We start from the raw sequence: 17,400 nt of genomic DNA on the forward strand, positions 1-17,400 counted from the left end.
ATTGTATCTCAACCCTATGATCTCAACCCATACTTTATAAACACATCATGTAGCTTATGAGGAAAACAACTAAATGTTTGCAGTGGTGAGATGAAGTACTCACATTTCTTTAAAATAAAAGTATCAATACCACAATGTGGTAAAAGTCAGGCATTCAAATTTTACTTGAGTAAAAGTACAAACGTATTGGCATCAAAACATACTTAATATATACAAATCCTTTGAAAATAGCAGCTCACAAAGCTCACAAAGTGTCGCGTTGAGACGCGTTGTGAGCTTGTAGATCTGCTATTTTCGAATACCAAAGGTATTTAGGGGCTGGTTAATGTATGTTTTGTAATAATAATCTAAATCTACAAAGTAACCAGTAACTAAAGTTTTCGAATAATTGTAGTGGAGTAAAAAAGCACAATATTTGTCTCTGATATGTAGAGTTGAAGTAAGTATTGAAAATCGGAAATACTGCAGTAAAATAAAAGTACCTCAAGTTTGGCAGGCTGCTTTGTGCAGTTTCTGCACTATAAAGTTAACACTTTGGAAATTGTTTCCCTCCCATGCAAATTATTGTATAAGATTCTAAAAGGGCAATGCAGAGGCACAGTGTCACCTGAGCTGAAACATGTGTGTGTGTGTGTGTGCGTGTCAGTCAGTCAGTCAGTCAGACAGACAGACAGACAGACAGACAGACAGACAGACAGACAGACAGACAGACAGACAGACAGACAAGCAGGGGTCACTAGTGCAGCGATAAGGACATCACCCCTCACTATCTTCCCACCCATAGGCACACATGTGTTCCTTGGAGCGCCCCACCAAGCCGGAGGCACCACTGCCAGGCATTGAACCTGGGTAATTTAAATCTGTTTTAATGCTAGCACATGAATAATTAAAGGCAACATTAAATGTGACCCAGTGATTCCTTTTGTAATCGTTTAACCCAGGGGTCTTCAACAGGGGGTCCGGGATACCAAATCTTTGTTTGATATGATTTTTCTTTTTTACATTACCCTAGCATCCCTTTTCTGAGGAGAACTTTAGCCAAAAATAGCAGATCTACAAGCTCTCAACGCCTCGCAGCTATTTTTGGCAAAGAGGTATAGGTGTAGAGGGGAAAAAAGAGCAAACAAAGTTAAAAAAAAAAGTTTAATCTACAACACAATTTGATACAATATGTAGTGGGGGGGTCCCTGCTTCATCTCTCTCTCAGCTAGGGGGTCCTTGGCCTGAAAAACGTTGAAGACCACTGGTTTATCCTATGCAATACCATGCAAAGGAGGGAAAGAATTCCTCATAAGTTTGTAACTTTACTTATTACGTATGTATGGAGTTGAGTCTTTATCATTCTTCACATGGTGTGATTATGATCTCCGGTGGTGACGCTGGCTGGCCGTTCTGCATCTGTGAGGCCATGACCCACGTCCGAACCACTGTGGCCTGGTCAGGGTGATGGCTGTCTGACTGTGGTGATGATGGTGATGATGGGACAGTAGTGGCGTTTGTTGGATAGTGCTTTCTGAGGAGGATCAGACGAGGGTTCCTCAGTAAGGTGTAGAGGAGCAGCCAGCGTCTCCTGGCTCTACTGTGTGCCGAATGTTCTGGAAGAGATGATAAAGAATGGAAGGAAAGTCAGGTAGAAAGAAACAAGGTTACTTCAGAGAGACACCAAGGTGATGTACAAGTTGATGGATGGCTATATGAGTGGAAAGAATGGGAGTTATTGGACATAACATCAGACATTATTATGAACCTTTATTTTTTACAGTGTTCAAGGTACGTTGACTGAGGCGAGGCCTGGCCCTAACATGCATGCAGTGGTGGAAAGTAACTAAGTACATTTACTTAAGTACTGTACTTGAGTACATTTTTTAGGTACTTGTACTTTACTTGAGTATTTCCAATTTCCAATACTTTTACTTCTACTCCACTACATCTCAGAGGCAAATATTGTACTTTTACTCCACTACAATTATTTGAAAACTTTAGTGACTAGTTACTTTTCAGATATAAATTATGATATTATGAAACATACATTAACCATTTTAGCCCTATTTTATACATAGGCTATTTGAAAATAGCCGATCTACAAGCTCACAACGCATCGCATTGTGAGCTTGTAGATCAGCTATTTTCAAATATTTTAGTACTTTTACTTTAGGTACTTTAAGTACATTTTGATGCCAACACTTTTGTACTTTTACTCAAGTAAATTTTGAATTCTGGACTTTTACTTGTAACAGAGTATTCCTATATTGCATTATTGGTACATTTACTTAAGTAAAAAAATTGAGTACTTTTTCCACCACTGCATGCATGTGCTTCAGTTAGTGTGATAGGAGACCCACATGCACACAGGGAGAACACGCCTACTGCACACAGAAAGGTGCTAACCACTGAACCACTGTGCCACACACACACACACACACACACACACACACACACACACACACACACACACACACACACACACACACACACACACACACACACACACACACACACACACACACGCGCACACACAACTGACCAGTTGGTCTGTTGTTGAATGTGGAGTAAGCAGAGGCCGTACGTCTCTCCAGAGTGTTGGAGACCAGAAGCTGACAGAAACACACCATCACTGGATTGTTGTGGTAGTGATCAGCGAAGATCATCCCAATCCATGTACTGTAGCCTGCATATGAGGGTGTGACTGTTAGATACACACACTGGACAAAGATATCAATTGTAACCTGGAATGGACCCATAAATGAACAGTTGATTGTATGTATTTCCTACGGAATTAATTAAAGGTAGGGTAAGTGATTTACTTTGGTTAAAATAAGTGTTAAATAGCTCTATATTCTGATAGTACTCATTGCTATAGAGTGTTTGTTCGGTAAAAGGAGTCTCCATGTCTCTCCAGCTCTTTATTAAACAGAAAATGCATTTTCAATGCTCTCTCCTGATTGGCTTAATATATGTCACCTACCTGAAAATGTACTAAATTCTGTTTACTAAAGAGCTGTAGAGACCCCTGTAGCGAACAAACGCGCTGTAGCAATGATTACTATCAAAATATAGTAAAAAACATCACTTACCCTACCTTTAAGTATACATCTGCAATATCTATCTATCTCTATTTGCACACTCAATTCTAAGGATGTTATAGACTGTACAAGTCACCAATGAATACAGCATTTACAGTACTGGACATTGTACAGTAGGTTGTTACACATTGACCTGAGGCTGTAGGAAAAAACAATATTTGAGCTGAAATGTTGAATAAGTGAGGATTAAAAAATGTATGACTGAAAGGCCACTGTAGTGTCACTGTACTCATTCTCTGACACAGAACACATGAAATACTGCCATCTTCTGGACAAAAGCCTATATTGTTCCACTGAGTATACTGTAGCAGGCCATGCATTTTGAGCCCTGGTGTTCAGTAAGAACCTAGACATATTATAAAAAAAATATTACCCTGCTCTTCGACATTGAATGAGTTGATCAAAATAAATGTATTCAAATTGAATTTTAGTAATCAATCATGTAAGAATTATTGTGTGCTATTTACAACTGCACTAAAATATGAACGCTTGTCTTTGTTCCATAATAAGAAATAAAAGATTTTTGAACTAAATCCTTATGCCAGGATATTAAACAATTTCAAGATGTATGTTTGTGTTCAGAAAAACGTCACCATAATTCCATGGTCTAAAATGTATTTACAACATAGATTATTCAAAGTGAAGTGGCTTCTGGTCAAATAATCAGAAAAATAATGAAAAGATTGAGTGATTATGAACATAATTAGCTGCAGCCCTGCAATGTTTCAGTTTTACATATAATTTGTCCTGCAACACGTTCTCATTGGTGGTGAGCGTACCAGGGTCCATGGTCTCGTACCCCCTCTGCATGATCGTTCGGTCAATACGGGAGACCAGCCATGTTCCCACCACCACACTGCACAGCAGTCTCAGGATGCAGTTGCTCAGCCCCATCACCACATTGTAGAAGAAGAAGAAATAGTTGAAGCAGTGGAACGCCTTCCTGAGTGGGGCAAAAAAGGTTAACTTGCGTTAAAAGGGCAACTTATTCATTTTTTTTTTGCTAAAATTTTTATCCCAGGATTTTGTAACCCTATTTTTTACACCCAGTGCCAATTGTCTATGTAATCCTGGGCACTACCTTCCCTCTGCCAACCTAGGGAGGCCAGGGCCGAGCTCATGCCTCCTTCAATGCATGAGAGTCAACTGACCTTCTTATCACCTGATAGGGGAGAGTTTCCCTGGTTGGACGTAACGCGTGGAAGGAACACGTTATTCCAACCAGTTCCTTTCCCCTCCATCAGGCGCCCCGGTTGGCCAGGGGGAGGCAGTATAGTGACCAGGATTAGTGCATGTTTTTGTGAGGGTACCTACCCTAGGGTGCACGGGGAGAACATGCAAACTCCACACAGAAAGGCCCTTTCGCCAACCCCACCTAGGGTATGGGCACTGATGACGCGGAGGAGAGAACATGCCCACAGCGCCCACAGCGCCCCCTGCGGGAATCGAACCCAGGACCTTCTAGCTGTGAGTCAAAAGTGCTACCGACTGCGCCCCGTGCCCCCTAAAATCGGTGAAGGGCAACTTCACCGATTTGTATCCAGAGTCCTATCGTTCTCGTGCCATTATGAAGTGGGTGTTATAACATTTAACACTTCTCAATGCATTCTGTGTCTGCAGAGCTTGTCACAATGGAATGATAGGGTTACAAACTCCCTTGAATACAAGGCTTCATGGGGTGTGTAATTGATAGAAAATAAGTAATTTTTTGGGTGAACTACACCTTTAAGCATCACATAGTTTCTGCTTAGATGTTTATGCAGCTTGGAAATAAATGTGTCAAACTGCACCAATAAACCCAAAATCAATGTAGGTTTTACCTGTTGACCCTGTGTGTACACTTGCATTTCTGTCGCCTACCTGTTGTTGAGAGCTAGAGGTTTGTGTTTGTCAGTGGGAGACATCTTGTCCTGGAGAAAGAAGATCTGAACCAGAACAACCTGCAGAATCACCAGCGCTATCACCACACCTATGGTTAGACTGTCACAAGCAGAGGTCAGTTAGCATGTTTAGGTATATCACCAGTGGTGGAAAAAGTAATTTTTTACTTGAGTAAAAGTATCAATACTGCAATGTAGAAATACTCTGTTACAAGTAAAAGGCCTGTGTTCAATATGTTACTTACGTAAAAGTACAAAAGTATTGGCATCAAAATATACTTAAAGTACCAAAAGTAAAAGTACTAAAATGTTTGAAAATAGCTGATCTACAAGCTCACAACGTGTCGCGATGCGACGCGTTGTGAGCTTGTAGATCGGCTATTTTCAAATACCCTATGTATAAAATAGGGCTAGGCCATACATACATACATACATTTACAGTAGGTACAGTACAGTAGGTAGTCTTACATTATGATTCCGAGGTTAGTGAGCATGGCTGCCACTCTGCCATGCTGTATGGGTAGAACCAGCGCGTAGACAAAGAGCAGGGCAAACAGAAACTGGACAAAATGAACTATCAGGTAGCCTGGAATCACATCAGAAAACAATAATGACACACATTATCTGTCATATTCTTGTCTCACTAAATCACCAGCGCTATCATATTTGAACATGAACAACACAGTCTATTTTTACACTCTCACAGTTCAATTAACACTCAGGAAAGTCATACATACTGTATGTCTTGTGTTTTTATCTGTCTCACAAAAGAAAAGTTCTTACCCCACAGTGTGAAAGCTATCTGCCATCCCGAGTATCTTGCAATCGCAGCCTGCAAAGATCAATAACAAATACATTTACGTTATGTTTGAGTCCTTGGGCAAGTGTGTACGTGCGTGTGTGTGTGTGTGTGTGTGTGTGTGTGTGTGTGCGTGCGTGCGTGCGTGCGTGTGTGTGTGTTACTCACTACACTGACAGCAGAGCTAGGGTTATGGAACTTCTCAGGAAGAAAGCCTTTCTGTCCAGCCCACAGTCTCTTAAGGTGTTTCCTATGACAGTAGTACAACATGAAAACAGTATTTAGTAATGGATTCATGGCTAACAGGTATTTCATGTCAATAGCTCAATTGGAAAAACTGCTTTCAACAACAAATCTTTATTGGCATCCATATTCAACCATGTACATACAGAAACTTTGTGTCGTATTATTCAAATACAAAATGTCTGTCTAGTGTCTACTGTTTCTGGGGTGTCTATATATTAAGAGGGATGGCCCAGAGATAGATGAGCGACGTGGTTGCCAAAATTAAATGTCAATTTATATCCTTATCTTTTGTCATCTTAAGCTAAAATCTGTACGTTTTATGTCCATTATCTGTCTCTACTGACAGACGGAGCTAAATCCAACGATGTCCAAACTACAATAACCCCATTTGGTGTGCAGTCTCCTTCCAATAATTCTATTGACAACCACTAGGTGTCATACTCAACACTCAACTCAATGGCAAGACAAGCTTTCAAATACAATCAGTCTAATTCCTCTATGATGACTAGTTCAACAATTTACAATATGTATGACAAGGTGTTAATCAATAGTTTGACTTCTTGATCTTGACCCTTAACCACCAAACTACACTATATCTCAGATATTGAGTTTGAAATCTAATATACAAACAAAGTTCCATGGCGTTGTGTTGTGATTTAATGTAGGCCTTATTAATCCCACAGGGTGAAATTCAGTTTCACCCAGCTGATGGCTGCTCTAAGGTGGTCATATTGAGCGCTTGGGGGGGAGCAGAGCAGTTAGGCGGCACGTTTCTTGTTCATGGACACCTCGACACATAGCCGGGCCGGGAATTGAACCTTCTGTTTCCCAGGCGGCCTCTGTACCCATTCAGCTATGACCGCCCAATTGACGATGAAACTGTGTATTGTGGATGGAGAGTGACATAACGACAGAACAACTCTCCTACCTGTAACATGCCAACACATGGAAGATGTACACTCCAGAGGTCAGACTGGCAAACATGGTGGTAGCAAACCAAGACTCTGAACCAAACAACAAACAAACAAAAAAGATTTGACACTTTACTAATTGCTAATTTGTGGTTATGGTTGGGATTACACTACAGTCAGTGTCTACGATGTGTTATTCTAGTGATTCGATTATGGTTATGAATATGAATTATACGACTCACTCCTAGCCACATAGGTGAACTCTTCCAGTTGTAGAATTATGGCTTCCAGAGCCTGACTCTGGTTACAGGAAGCAGCCAAATTTTGAAGAGTGTTCTTCCACATGTCCAACTTGTCAAAGGCCAGGTCACTGAGACTGTAGTTTGCTAATGTCACCTGAGAGAGAGCCAGCCAGCCAGACAGACAGACAGACAGACAGACAGACAGACAGACAGACAGACAGACAGACAGACAGACAGACAGACAGACAGACAGACAGACAGACAGACAGACAGACAGAGTGGGATAAGGGAGAATTAATTAAAACCCAGAAAGAATTTTCTGGTCATTGTCTACAGAGGGTAAAAAAAGTTAATCAAAACAAAATGAGACAGATAGAGAGAGAAAGAGTGAGAGATCGAGACAGACAGACAGACAGACAGACAGACAGACAGACAGACAGACAGAGAAAGAGAGCATCTATGTTCCAATGTGCCCTTGTAAGAGGGATCATAAAGTTCTGTTATAATCTACACAGCCATGTGCCCTTCTGTGTGCGTGTGTGTTTCATAAGTTCACAAAAGTAAGCAACCTTTCCACATACAAGTGAGTATTTTCAGTCAAAGTCACCAAGAGGGCAGAACATTTTCCAGGCATTACTCACAGCTATCAGCAGCAACCAAATAGTACACACATTTTGAGCTGCTTCACACACAATACATGCACACACACACACACACACACTGTACAAAATGTCACCCACCCGTCGTCTCCTTACCGTATACAGCCCTATGAGGGATATTATAGCAGTACCGATGATTCTGTTGGGGAACTTGAAGTATGGATCCCACTCATACACCCTCCTCTGAAACCAGCTCACTGGCTGACCACTGTAGACACAGGGTTGATATACCGTTATGCCTGGTTTTTGCTTAAGTTGCACAGTGCCAGGTGTGTGTGTGTGTGTGTGTGTGTGTGTGTGTGTGTGTGTGTGTGTGTGTGTGTGTGTGTGTGTGTGTGTGTGTGTGTGTGTGTGTGTGTGTGTGTGTGTGTGTGTGTGTGTGTGTGTGTGTGTGTGTGTGTGTGTGTGTGTGTGTGTGTGTGTGTGTGTGTGTGTGTGTGTGGCTGGTCTACCTGTCTGCAGGTATTCTCCGCAGCAGTCTTTTGGTATGCTGTAGCTGGTGTTGCTGCATCAGTTCCTCTGACTCCTGCAGCATAGACAACTCATCTCAGTCATCCTCAAAGATAAGAGCTATCTAATGAATATTTATAAACCATATATACTTCATTGACTGGAGTCCCCCAGGCGTCTATACTTGGTCCCCTAGGTTTTTCACTCAACACCAAATCTCTCAAATCTCTCGCCGAAAATAGCTGCATCTTTCAAGCTCTCAATGCGTTGTGTTTTGATGCAGACATACATAACTATCATATCAAGTAGACATCAAATCTAGCATCTTTCTACATCTGTCAACAAGTAAAACACATCCTAAATAACATAACTAAATAAATGAACATAACTTTTATAATGTTGTGCTTTTTTAGTCTCTCACTGTGTAAATACCTCTAGTTCAATCTTCAGTCAAGGTCCATTGTTTTAATGATTGTTGCCTGATGTGCATATACTGTACACAGACAGATGCCAGGTCATTTGTAGACCTGGCATCCTATAGTCTGTAGTTTCAATGTACAGATTATAGATTATGGGGATATTCTACTGTTTAGACTGATGAAAGGTTCTTGGTTTAGCCTACCTATGATCCTAGATTACTATTTCTATGCATTTGATGTTTTACCTCGTGTTGTCCTTGCTTACTGTAAATCGCTCTGGATTAACACATTGACTGCCAATCACGTAGATCTACGCGAACCGCGTTTTTTTCTTATGTTTTTTTTTTCCAATTTCACCCAAAGACCAAGGAGATATGATTAGTTGAAGATCTAGACTCCTATCCACTTCCTTGTTAACTTAAAACTTAAAAATGCTGTATTTCGGCTCCTGAGTACTTTTTTTTTTCCAATGAAAAACTCTGGCACTGGCTAAAAAAATATGAAAATAATTCTGGCAGTTAATTAAGAGCGTCTGCTAAATGCTTCAATTGTACACATGCACACACATATTTTGACTTCCTGTTCCAGTTGCTGGTGTATACGTACGGACAGCTTTGACGTCACGTGACACACACACACGTTCACATACATTCTAACCTCCTGCTGCAGTTGCAGGTGCACACGGACAGCTTTGAACAGCATGTAGACATATCGTCCCAGGAGGAAGATGAGAGACAGAATGGACGGCCACTGGGAAATGATCTTCTGGTATCTACCTAGCTCCTACACACAGAGAGGAAGAACATGTTCGTTTGTTTGTTTGTTTTTTCATTTGTTGGTTCGTTGGTTTGTTGGTTTGTTCGGTCGTTCGGGTATTTACCCAGCTCATATAGATAGACAGAGAGGAAGAACATGTTGATTCACTCATACATTCATTATGGTATATACCCAGCTCCCACAGATCGAATAATATGTTGATTGATTGATTGATTGGTGGGTAAATTCCCAGCTTCAACAAGCAGGGAGGAAGAATATGTTCATTATTTCATATTGTGAATATTTGGTTTGTGATCCCAGATCCACCGTCCCTCTGTATCTAGCGATGGCTGATGCCATCGATATGACGTGTTCAACATGACACCAGATATCCACATAAAGCCAGGCCGTTATTAGACCCATAGTGTTTTTCAAAGTGCGGTCTGGGGACCCCCAATGGTCCTTTATAGGACATACAGGTCTGTAACTCTGACAGTGTACAAATGGAACCTTAGGGTCCATTTGGTTCCATTTGTACACTAGAGTTAAATTAACACTGAGGATTTTACAGTGTACTTTGGGGGTCCAAGAGATAAAAATCATATCAAACTGGGGGTGAAATTAAAACGTTTGAGAATCACTGGTTTATGGTATTGTGTCATTGACATACTCTATACACTGACTCATTACAGTTTTGCAATAATAAACTAATAATAGCATATTAAAGGAGCACATCACCCATTTTCAACCTATCTTCATATAATTGGTCCTCACTAATGCTCATTATGGCTCAATATGGTAACATTTCTGTCTACTCACTGTGTCTCAGAGGAGGGCTGTGGACAGTTCAGAAACCTGCCTACCAGTGACATCATCGATGGGGAATCCAAGCGAATAGAAACTGCAGGCTTTCTATTCCTGGAAAGTTAGCATGCTATAATAGAAGCCATTGTTCTCGCATTCATGAAAGATAGAATAATGTATTTGAAATCTTGCAAACACGCCTAGTACCGATGATGTCACTGGTAGGTTTCTGAACTGTCCACGGCCCTCCTCTGAATAGACAAACATTTTATTATATTATAATAGTTGACATTAGTGAGGACCAATTATATGAAGATAGGTTGAAAATGGTTGAAGTGGTCCTTTAAAGGGATAGTTCACCCCAAAAATATACTTTTTTCCTATCGATTAGTCACCCCACGGAGAATTCATGGATATTTTTTTTATTTTGTCGCATTCCTAAGCCAAAGATTTGACGACCAGCGGACCGGTAGGCAGCGGTTCCGGTAGGAGATACAAAGGAGACACTTTGTGTCTCCTACCGGAACACCTACCGGTCATCAAATTATTGTCTTAGGAATGCGACAAAAACAAAAGAATATCCATGAATCCAAGTCTCCATGGGGCGACTAATCGATAGAAAAAAAAGTCATTTTGGGGGTGAACTATCCCTTTAAGATGCATGCTCATGTAATGGTATGTAACTATATTTCCAATATCTACACTCCCTGGCGAATCTACACTCCCTGTGTTGATCAGACCAGTACAAAACCAGTACTCACCTACCTTACCATCAGGGCAGGAGAACATGTCCCACAGAGTCACAATGATCCTGCAATCAGACACGACCACTCAGGTACAATACAAACAGTCTGCATACACAATGCATACAAATCGTTAAATACAGTCCATTGCGTGATCAATCCATCACCAAAGCTTTCAAATGATTGTAGTGGACTACAAATTACAATATTTGCCACTGAGATGAAGTGCAGCAGATGTAAAAGTATTGAAAATGGGAAATACTCAAGTAAAGTAAAACATACCTCACAATTACACAGTGTTTGAGTAGTGTAGTACGAGTACATATACTTAGTAAACTTTCCACAACTGAAAGTAGCTCAAATAAAAATGATTACCAGGGTAGAGTGTAGAGTATTCCCAGCACTGCTCCAACGCCTCTGAAGGGAGTGGACAGACAGGCAAAGAAAGGGAAGTAAACCAAGCCAATCTCCAACGCTCCAACCAGGTACACTATGGCTATGCACATGCAAAAAGTGAAAATAACATCATTATTAACCCAGTTAGACCTGAGGGCCGATTCTAAAAATGCCTTCTAAAAACTACTTTGTTTATAAAAGCGCTATACAAATAAATTCAGTCCTGTCCTGACCTGATCTAAGTTCTCTGAAAAACTTTAAATCTTTATTCAAATAATTACAAAAAATCTATGTTGCTATATATAGCAACAACTAAAATGACAGAGGTGTTCCAGACTTGAAAGGTGTAACAACGTATAGATGTAACAGATCTAAATGGGATAACCATCACAACACTGGTACTGCCCGTCACACAATACATAATATATAGTATAACATAATATAAGTATTTCTGTTTAATGTATAGTTTTATAGGCCTTATGTTTCACCCTTGCTCTGTTATATGTCATCAAACAAGTGCCAGCAGTATGTGTACACCTTGTCTATGGCTCAGGAGCGTCCGCTTGGGAATCAAAAGGTTCCCGGTTCGATTCCCGGGCTCCCCCTGGGTTAGTGTCGAATTGTCCTTGAGCAAGACACTGAACACCTGACTGCTCCCGATGAGCAGGTTGGTGCCTTGTATGGTTTCCTCCTCACCATTTCACATTTTTACAGTATTTTGTACAGTATGTTGTACAGTATGCGCACAGTATGCGCACAGTATGATGTAGAGCAGTGGTTCCCAAACTTTTTAGCTCGAGACCCTTCATAACAGTTTATTTACTTACATTTTATGGAAATTATTTGATTTCCAGATTCTATTCATGAAATACTTTTTAAAAATGTTTTTCACATCCCTTTTAATTGATGAAAAGTTGTATTTTTTTTTGTTTAAACCTTTTAAAAATCGTTTGAAATAAGATATGTATTTTATAAATATAGGAAAAACAATCGGCCCGGGACCCACAAATGGGTCCCGACCCATTGCTTGGGAAACAGTGATACTGTACAGTATGTGTACATTGTGTGTAGTACAGTGACAGTGCAGTACCTCTGGCCCAGGGGGGACATTGTTTACAGTGTGTTTACATTGTGTGTAGTACAGTGACAGTCAAGGGCGCCGATACTGTGGGTGCCTCGGCGCTAAAGCACCCACTGTGGGTGAGGAGCACCCTGGTAAAAAAAAAAAAATATATATATATATATATATATATATATATATATATATATATATATATATATATATATATATTTATTTTAATCAGATCGCCTGGTTCAGATCACCACTGAATAAACCGAATTAACCGAAATAAAGTTACAAAACCCCCCCAAAAAAGTTAATTATCCGGCCAAAACCCGCGTGCATGTGTGCCAGGTTGGGCACCCACTAGAGCTTATAAATATCGGCGCCCCTGGTGACTGTGCAGTACCTCTAGCCTAGGGGGGACATTGTTTACAGTATGTTTACATTGTGTGTAGTACAGTGACAGTGCAGTACCTCTAGCCCAGGGGGGGACATTGTTTACAGTATGTTTACATTGTGTGTAGTACAGTGACAGTGCAGTACCTCTAGCCTAGGGGGGACATTGTTTACAGTATGTTTACATTGTGTGTAGTACAGTGACAGACAGTGCAGTACCTCTAGCCCAGGGCGGGACATTGAAGGGGATGTAACGCTCAGAGAACAGCAGCAGGACACTGGAGGACACAGCACCGAACGCGAACCCATACGACCAGCGGTTGCTGAGGCTGCCGATGGTGTCTAGAGGCCTGAAATACACAACACAGCAAATGTCTGTAACACAACACAACACAACCACACAAACTTCAACAACATGCCTGTCGGTGGTGGAGGTCAGTGGTTCTCAAAGTTCCAGGGGGTCCCCGGCAAGATTAGTTAATATAGCATCAAAAGCAGTTTAACCACTTTAAACTTATATATCCTGGATATTTGAAAAATAGCAGATCAAGGTACAAGCTCACAACGATGCGATGCATTGAGAGCTGCTTTTTTTTAGCTTGTAGGTCTGCTTTTATTGTATCTGGAAAAAATGTGAAAAATTTGGAATATTTTTTCAAACATTTTAACAACACAAATCCTTGTAAGGGGGTCCCTGACTCCCTGGCACAAAATATTTTCCGATGGCGGTCTGTGGCCAAATACATTAATTTGGGGGTCCTTGTATTTAAAAAGTGTGAGAACTGATAGAAAACATAAGAGCACTGGACAAAAAAACTTTTCCCAACATGTATGATGTCGTATTCTGAGAGAGAATGTTCATCCTCACACTACGACTCCAAAGCGTCCTTCCAGGAACGGCAGCCTGTGGTCAACAGGCAGTCGGCGCGCACGTGTCTGGAGGAACGACAACGCCAGTACAATCACCAGCTGGAAGACCACAGCAAAAACACATGTCATCATGATAATAAGGTTCAGCGAAAAGGCTTCAGCAATCATCATTTAACATTTTCAATTCACGTTAAACCAAAACACACATCAAAGCCACTTCAAAGACTTTGTTAACAGCTGAGGAGAAGTAGATTAGTCTTTTGAGTCCACTTGTTTGGCACAGTATAGTCAGTGAAGGGTATATAGGATTTAACCACTTAAACCCCAGCATCATTATTGCGGGGAAAGCTTTTGCACAAAATAGTAGATCGACAAGCTCACAACACGCGACGCGCTATGGGCTTGTCGATCGGCTATTTTCTGCGAAAGCTTTCCCCACAATATAGAAAACAGAAAATACACTAGTACAGAGCCCTGAGGGCCTCCGGTCAACCATATAGGGTTTACGTGGTTAAAGGTTTGAACTTGACTTACTGCTGGGATGATGGACAGATGCAGGAAGAGATCCATGGAGATTCCATTGTGACAGGTGACCTCCATGGAGCTCCTATTGGAGCACACAGCATGATTGATAATAATAATGTCAAATGTATAGCGCTTTTCTAAGTACCCAAAGACACCTAAATCTGATTGATATTTGATTCTAAACAAAACTACAGCTGAACTGAACTGAACTCCGTATTGTGTAATTTGTTTATGTATCGTATTATTTGTTTGTTTATGTATTGTGTAATTTATGTGTCCTGATGGATATCCGCAAGGACTAATAAAGAATGTATGTATCTATCTTTATCTATTTATCTGCAGCTGACCTGAACACTACTACAGCTGAACTAGTCAGAACTAAGGCTGAACTCCATCCCAAATTAATAAAAAAAAAAACTTAACTGAAGCTGATCTTATGAATAATTTAATGTATAACAAACAAAACAAAACTATTGTATCTCGCATTGGATCATTAATGTTTGGTATTATTTAGTTAGTTGTAGTATCTTGTAGTATCAAGAAGAGAAGAGAAGAGAAGAGAAGAGAAGAGAAGAGAAGAGAAGAGAAGAGAAGAGAAGAGAAGAGAAGAGAAGAGAAGAGAAGAGAAGAGAAGAGAAGAGAAGAGAAGAGAAGAGCAAAGTGCTCCAAAACTTCACAACAGCTGAAAATAAAAATTTGAACGGGAGCTGCTTGGTGTGCAGATATCTCTGTTCAACTTCAGTTCATCTCAAGAACACCAAATACATTATTTGAAATTGAAACCAAAATTAAGTAAGTCTACATGCATCTGACGCATGATGCATCCCTGCTACTCGTTATCAGCATACGAACCAGTACCTTAAATTCTCCTATTTGGATTTGGGTCATTTACTGACCAATTATCCAGCTGTCAACAACAGGCTTGTGTATACGTATCCATTTGGACCAAGTGCAGTACGGTCTCTGGCTTTGAACAGCAGGTCATTTACAGGTGTTAATGTCTTGAATCTATAGTGCATCGATAATGAAACTGAACATCTCCCAACCTCATGTTTCAGCTTTCAGTTCCCACTTGTTTATGTTACACAAAGGCCCCTTCATAGCTCACAATATGATCGTATGAACTTCACAACAATTTCCGAGATCATAAACCGCTGATAGTAAAATACATAACAGTTGGCTATCTCACAGCTTTCGATAAGAATGTTGACGCAGTCTATACTCACCCTTTTTGATCTGTCCTCATCAAGGAGATAAAGTGGTGTTTCAGCCTGTTGTGTTATAGCACTGTGTGTGAAACCGTTCTCTTTTTCCTGTTTTTGAACAGGTGACTCACACAGCTGACCTTTGACCCCAGGTTTGATCAGTTTATTACTTCCTCTTTAATAGCTCTCTCTTCTCTCCCTCTCCTAACTTACGTTTTCTCTCTCTCTCTCTCTCTCTCTCTCACTCACACACACACACACACACACACACACACACACACACACACACACACACACACACACACACACACACACACACACACACACACACACACACACACACACACACACACACACACACACACACACACACACGCAAACACACACACACACACACACACACACACACACACACACACACACACACTATCGACAACTAGTTACTCAGTATTGGGACTGTAAACAGTGAGCTGACAGAGATAACCAAACGGCCATTCACCTCTCGGCCCGCCTCCATTCCACAACCCATCCTTCATTCCAGAGCAACACATTATAATCCGAAAAAAGAGACAAAGGAGCTCATCTGTTTGGCTGGAGTAAAAATCCCCAACAAGGTGCTCTTAGATGCAAATGGGGACAAAATTGATTTGCAAAAAAGGGAAGAGACCAAGGTACTCTTGTGGAAAATGTTAAAAGCCTTTATTAGTCTATTAGCCAAACTATTAAAGGCTTTTTAATACTACTACTACTACTTTAGTCACCCTGATGAAGGCATTATTGCAGTAACGCATAGGTGTATTTTGTATTATTGCCGTGCATTAGCAGACTATTTAAGGCTTTTAATTTTTTCCACAAGAGTGCCTTGGTCAGTTGGTCTTCCCTTTTCTGCAAATCACATTATTATCAGAATCAGAATCCGTTTTATTCGTCTTTTTTACAGGTGTAAAGCAGTGGTTGAAATGCATTTTGTAGTATTCTATGAGAAGAGAGAGGACAGAGGTATAGTGAGAGCAAAGGAAAAGAGGTCGATAACAGGTTAAAATGATCAAAATTAATAAAGATATACATACAGATAGCGTGAAAGCAGGTATACATTATATTTAGGACGTTAGCATCATATGCATAGAACTTTAGAAACATTTGCATCATATCCAGGTGTGTAAATCCTATTTTGCACCAGCTCAGTGGCCTTGTGGTAAGAGTGTCCGCCCTGAGACTGGGAGGTTGGGGTTTGATCCCCAACCGGGCCATATCAAAGATTCTTAAAAATGGGACCCAATACCGGCCTGCTTGGCACTCAGCATCAAGGGTTGGATTGGGGGTAAGTCTCTGCGACATACTAGCGTCATGTCCAGGGGGTGTACTTGTACATCAAGATGCCTCACGCTAAGGAAACAGAAGATGGCCTCCTGACCTATGGGCCTCAGGGCTTGGCAAAGCTTACTTACTATCCAATTTAGAAACAGTAGACAAAATCAAATGCGAAAAGAATGACACGTGTGTGTGTACGTGTGCCTATGCATTCGTATGTGCATGTGTATGTCTGTGCATTTATACCGTATGTGGGTAGACCTTATTAGTCCTGCAGGCCCGGGGAAGTTCCGCTTCAGCTTCACCCAGCTGATGGTTATGGTGAGCGTATTACTGGGTGGGGCAGGAGGCGAACCAGTGACCTTCTGATTAGACAGCCGCCCCACACACATACACTGGTGTGTGTGTGTGTGTGTGTGTGCGCACACCAGGGTTATCATAGTTAACTAAAAGTAACGAAATAGGTAACTGAAAAGCATAGAGAACATGTCCTTAATTTTAGTCTTTGTCAGTATCCAGTATTTGGCTTTCGAAAATTGATAAAATAGCCGACACATTGTGAGCTTGTAGATTTTACTGAGCTTTTTGAAATGGATCGCCCCTGATTGAACAGCAATGAATAAAACAAAACTAATAAAAACT

At 40.8% G+C, this 17,400-nt stretch overlaps 1 protein-coding gene across 1 annotated transcript; it reads right to left on the reverse strand.

Annotated features, from left to right (window-relative positions):
• Positions 1-1,249: 1,249 nt before the first annotated feature.
• On the reverse strand, positions 1,250-15,535 carry stra6l (STRA6-like). Its single transcript, XM_080450155.1, has 18 exons — positions 15,469-15,535; positions 14,252-14,324; positions 13,716-13,816; positions 13,067-13,197; positions 11,368-11,488; positions 11,015-11,060; positions 9,347-9,472; positions 8,273-8,346; positions 7,917-8,028; positions 7,162-7,315; positions 6,937-7,012; positions 5,931-6,012; positions 5,747-5,795; positions 5,432-5,549; positions 4,944-5,063; positions 3,863-4,026; positions 2,525-2,668; positions 1,250-1,595 (listed from the first exon to the last, which is right to left on the reverse strand). Exons 1-18 carry the CDS (start codon positions 15,486-15,488, stop codon positions 1,339-1,341), a joined length of 1,968 nt encoding a protein of 655 aa, XP_080306281.1. The 5' UTR covers positions 15,489-15,535; the 3' UTR covers positions 1,250-1,338.
• Between the last annotated feature and the right edge of the window lie 1,865 nt (positions 15,536-17,400).

Source organism: Gymnoscopelus braueri (genome assembly GCF_963280865.1).
Source record: "Gymnoscopelus braueri genome assembly, chromosome: 2".
Classification (NCBI taxonomy): domain Eukaryota; kingdom Metazoa; phylum Chordata; class Actinopteri; order Myctophiformes; family Myctophidae; genus Gymnoscopelus; species Gymnoscopelus braueri.

Excerpts from the sequence above, each read along its gene's own strand:
- stra6l (XM_080450155.1), bottom strand. The coding sequence starts at position 15,488 with ATGAGGACAGATCAAAAAGG. Across the intron at positions 9,473-11,014 it reads TCTCCTGCCCTGATGGTAAG|GAGCTAGGTAGATACCAGAA; the intron begins GTAGGTGAGTAC and ends CTCTGTGTGTAG. Across the intron at positions 2,669-3,862 it reads GTACGAGACCATGGACCCTG|GCTACAGTACATGGATTGGG; the intron begins GTACGCTCACCA and ends CCTCATATGCAG.